The sequence below is a fragment of the Antrostomus carolinensis genome, unplaced genomic scaffold (assembly GCF_000700745.2).
Source record: "Antrostomus carolinensis isolate BGI_N321 unplaced genomic scaffold, ASM70074v2 scaffold23532, whole genome shotgun sequence".
NCBI classification, from domain to species: Eukaryota; Metazoa; Chordata; class Aves; order Caprimulgiformes; family Caprimulgidae; genus Antrostomus; species Antrostomus carolinensis.
In genome coordinates this window covers 1-1,671 of record NW_010299386.1, presented here as the reverse complement: position 1 = coordinate 1,671, position 1,671 = coordinate 1, and the positions used below count along the sequence as shown (strand labels likewise).

The 1,671-nt window shown below is 54.7% G+C and overlaps 1 protein-coding gene across 1 annotated transcript in view; it reads left to right on the top strand.

Annotated features, from left to right (window-relative positions):
• The window catches only part of TNPO3 (transportin 3), a gene marked incomplete at its 3' end in the record, with an annotated part of 10,324 nt that extends 8,716 nt beyond the window's left edge, over positions 1–1,608 (top strand). Inside the window, exons 9-11 of the mRNA XM_010162787.2 lie at positions 815–909; positions 1,116–1,272; positions 1,441–1,608. Coding sequence (XP_010161089.2) covers positions 815–909; positions 1,116–1,272; positions 1,441–1,608 — 420 coding nt within the window. The remainder of the gene's footprint in view (positions 1–814; positions 910–1,115; positions 1,273–1,440) is intronic.
• Positions 1,609–1,671: the final 63 nt, after the last annotated feature.

The window sequence follows — 1,671 nt, the reverse complement described above, 5'->3', positions numbered from 1 at the left end:
GTCTGGGATTCTCTGATTCTCTAATTCATAGAATGGTTGAGGTTGGACAAGACCTTTAAGATCATTGTGTCCAACCATGAACCCAACACTGCCAAGTTCACCAGTAAACCATGTCCTTCAGCACCACATCTACAAGTCTTTTAGATACCTCCAGGGATGGGGACTCCACCACTGCCCTGGGCAACCCCTTCCAATGCCTCAGAACCCTTGCAGCAAAGAAATTCTTCCTCACATCCCATCTCAACTGCCCTGGCCACAACTGGAGCCCATTTCCTCTTGTCCTGTCCCTTGGTCCTTGGTTGAACAGACCCCCCCCCACCTCTCTCCACCCTCCTCCAAGGGACTTGCCCAGAGCCACAAGGTCTCCCCTCAGCCTCCTTTTCTCCAGGCTCAACACCCCCAGTTCCCTCAGCCATGAACTCAGCACACTTGTGAGTTCCTGGAGAGTTTGCATGCAGCAGAGTAGGTCCCACACCAAGCTAAGCTGGTCCCAACACCTCTCTGCTCTCATCTAAGTTGGGTTTGGGTGACCAACACCAATGAGGAGAAGTTTTTGATTAAAGCAGAATTGCTGAGCACCTTCTTGCTGGAGGAGCCCGTCGTTGAGGAAGGTGTTTCTCCCTTGAGGACACGTATCCCATCTTGAAGAAGGATCCAGACTTGCCCTTTTGGCTGTGATGGTGGCCATCAGGAGAAGCCAAGGGTCTGATCCCACTTGATGTGGTCCATACTGGAGATATTACTGCAGAGAGAAGGATGGTTTGAGATGTCCTCTTAACTAATTGCTAATGAATCTCCACGACTCTTCTCCTAGGCGCTATGCATACCCACCTTCCAACTCCTAGAGCAGCCCAATGGCCTTCAGAACCACCCAGACACCGTGGATGACCTCTTCCGACTAGCAGCCAGGTACCCACGTTCTCTGGTCACCTTCTCCTGCCACACAGGGACACCCCAACCTCTCTTTCCTTGTGGAGGGTTCCCCACATGCCCATGGGTGGGTTCCCATCATCTCCATGGGTGGGTGGGAGAAGACAGGGTCCTTCCTACCTCTCCACTGATGCATGGGGAAACCAGGTGAGTACCAGTGACATGTCTGTCCTCTCCTTGACCAGGTTTATCCAGCGTAGCCCCGTCACCTTGCTAAGGAGCCAGGTGATGATCCCCATCCTACAATGGGCCATCGCTGCCACCACCTTGGATCACCGGGATGCCAACTGCAGCGTCATGAAGTTCTTACGTGATCTTATCCACACCGGGGTGGCCAACGATGTGAGTGACCCGTGGGGTTGTTCCTCAGGAGGTTCCTTCCTCCGTGGAGTTGAGGATGTTGTTCTCATTGGTGTTTGTCACCCATGAGGGTTGTCCCACCATGGTCCACTCCACTGTTGTCCCCAGGAGTTGCTCATCCCCCCCCCCTCTTTCTCCTTCCTCCCACAGCACGAGGAAGACTTTGAAGTCCGGAAGGAGCTGATCAACCAAGTGATGAACCAACTGGGCCAGCAGCTCGTCAACCAGCTGCTGCACACGTGCTGCTTCTGCCTCCCGCCGTACACCCTGCCCGACGTCGCCGAGGTGCTCTGGGAGATCATGCAGATCGACCGACCGGTGAGAGGGGTGGTGGGGTGGTCAGGGTTCCTGTCCTGGTGTGAACGTGGGATCACGTGGGGC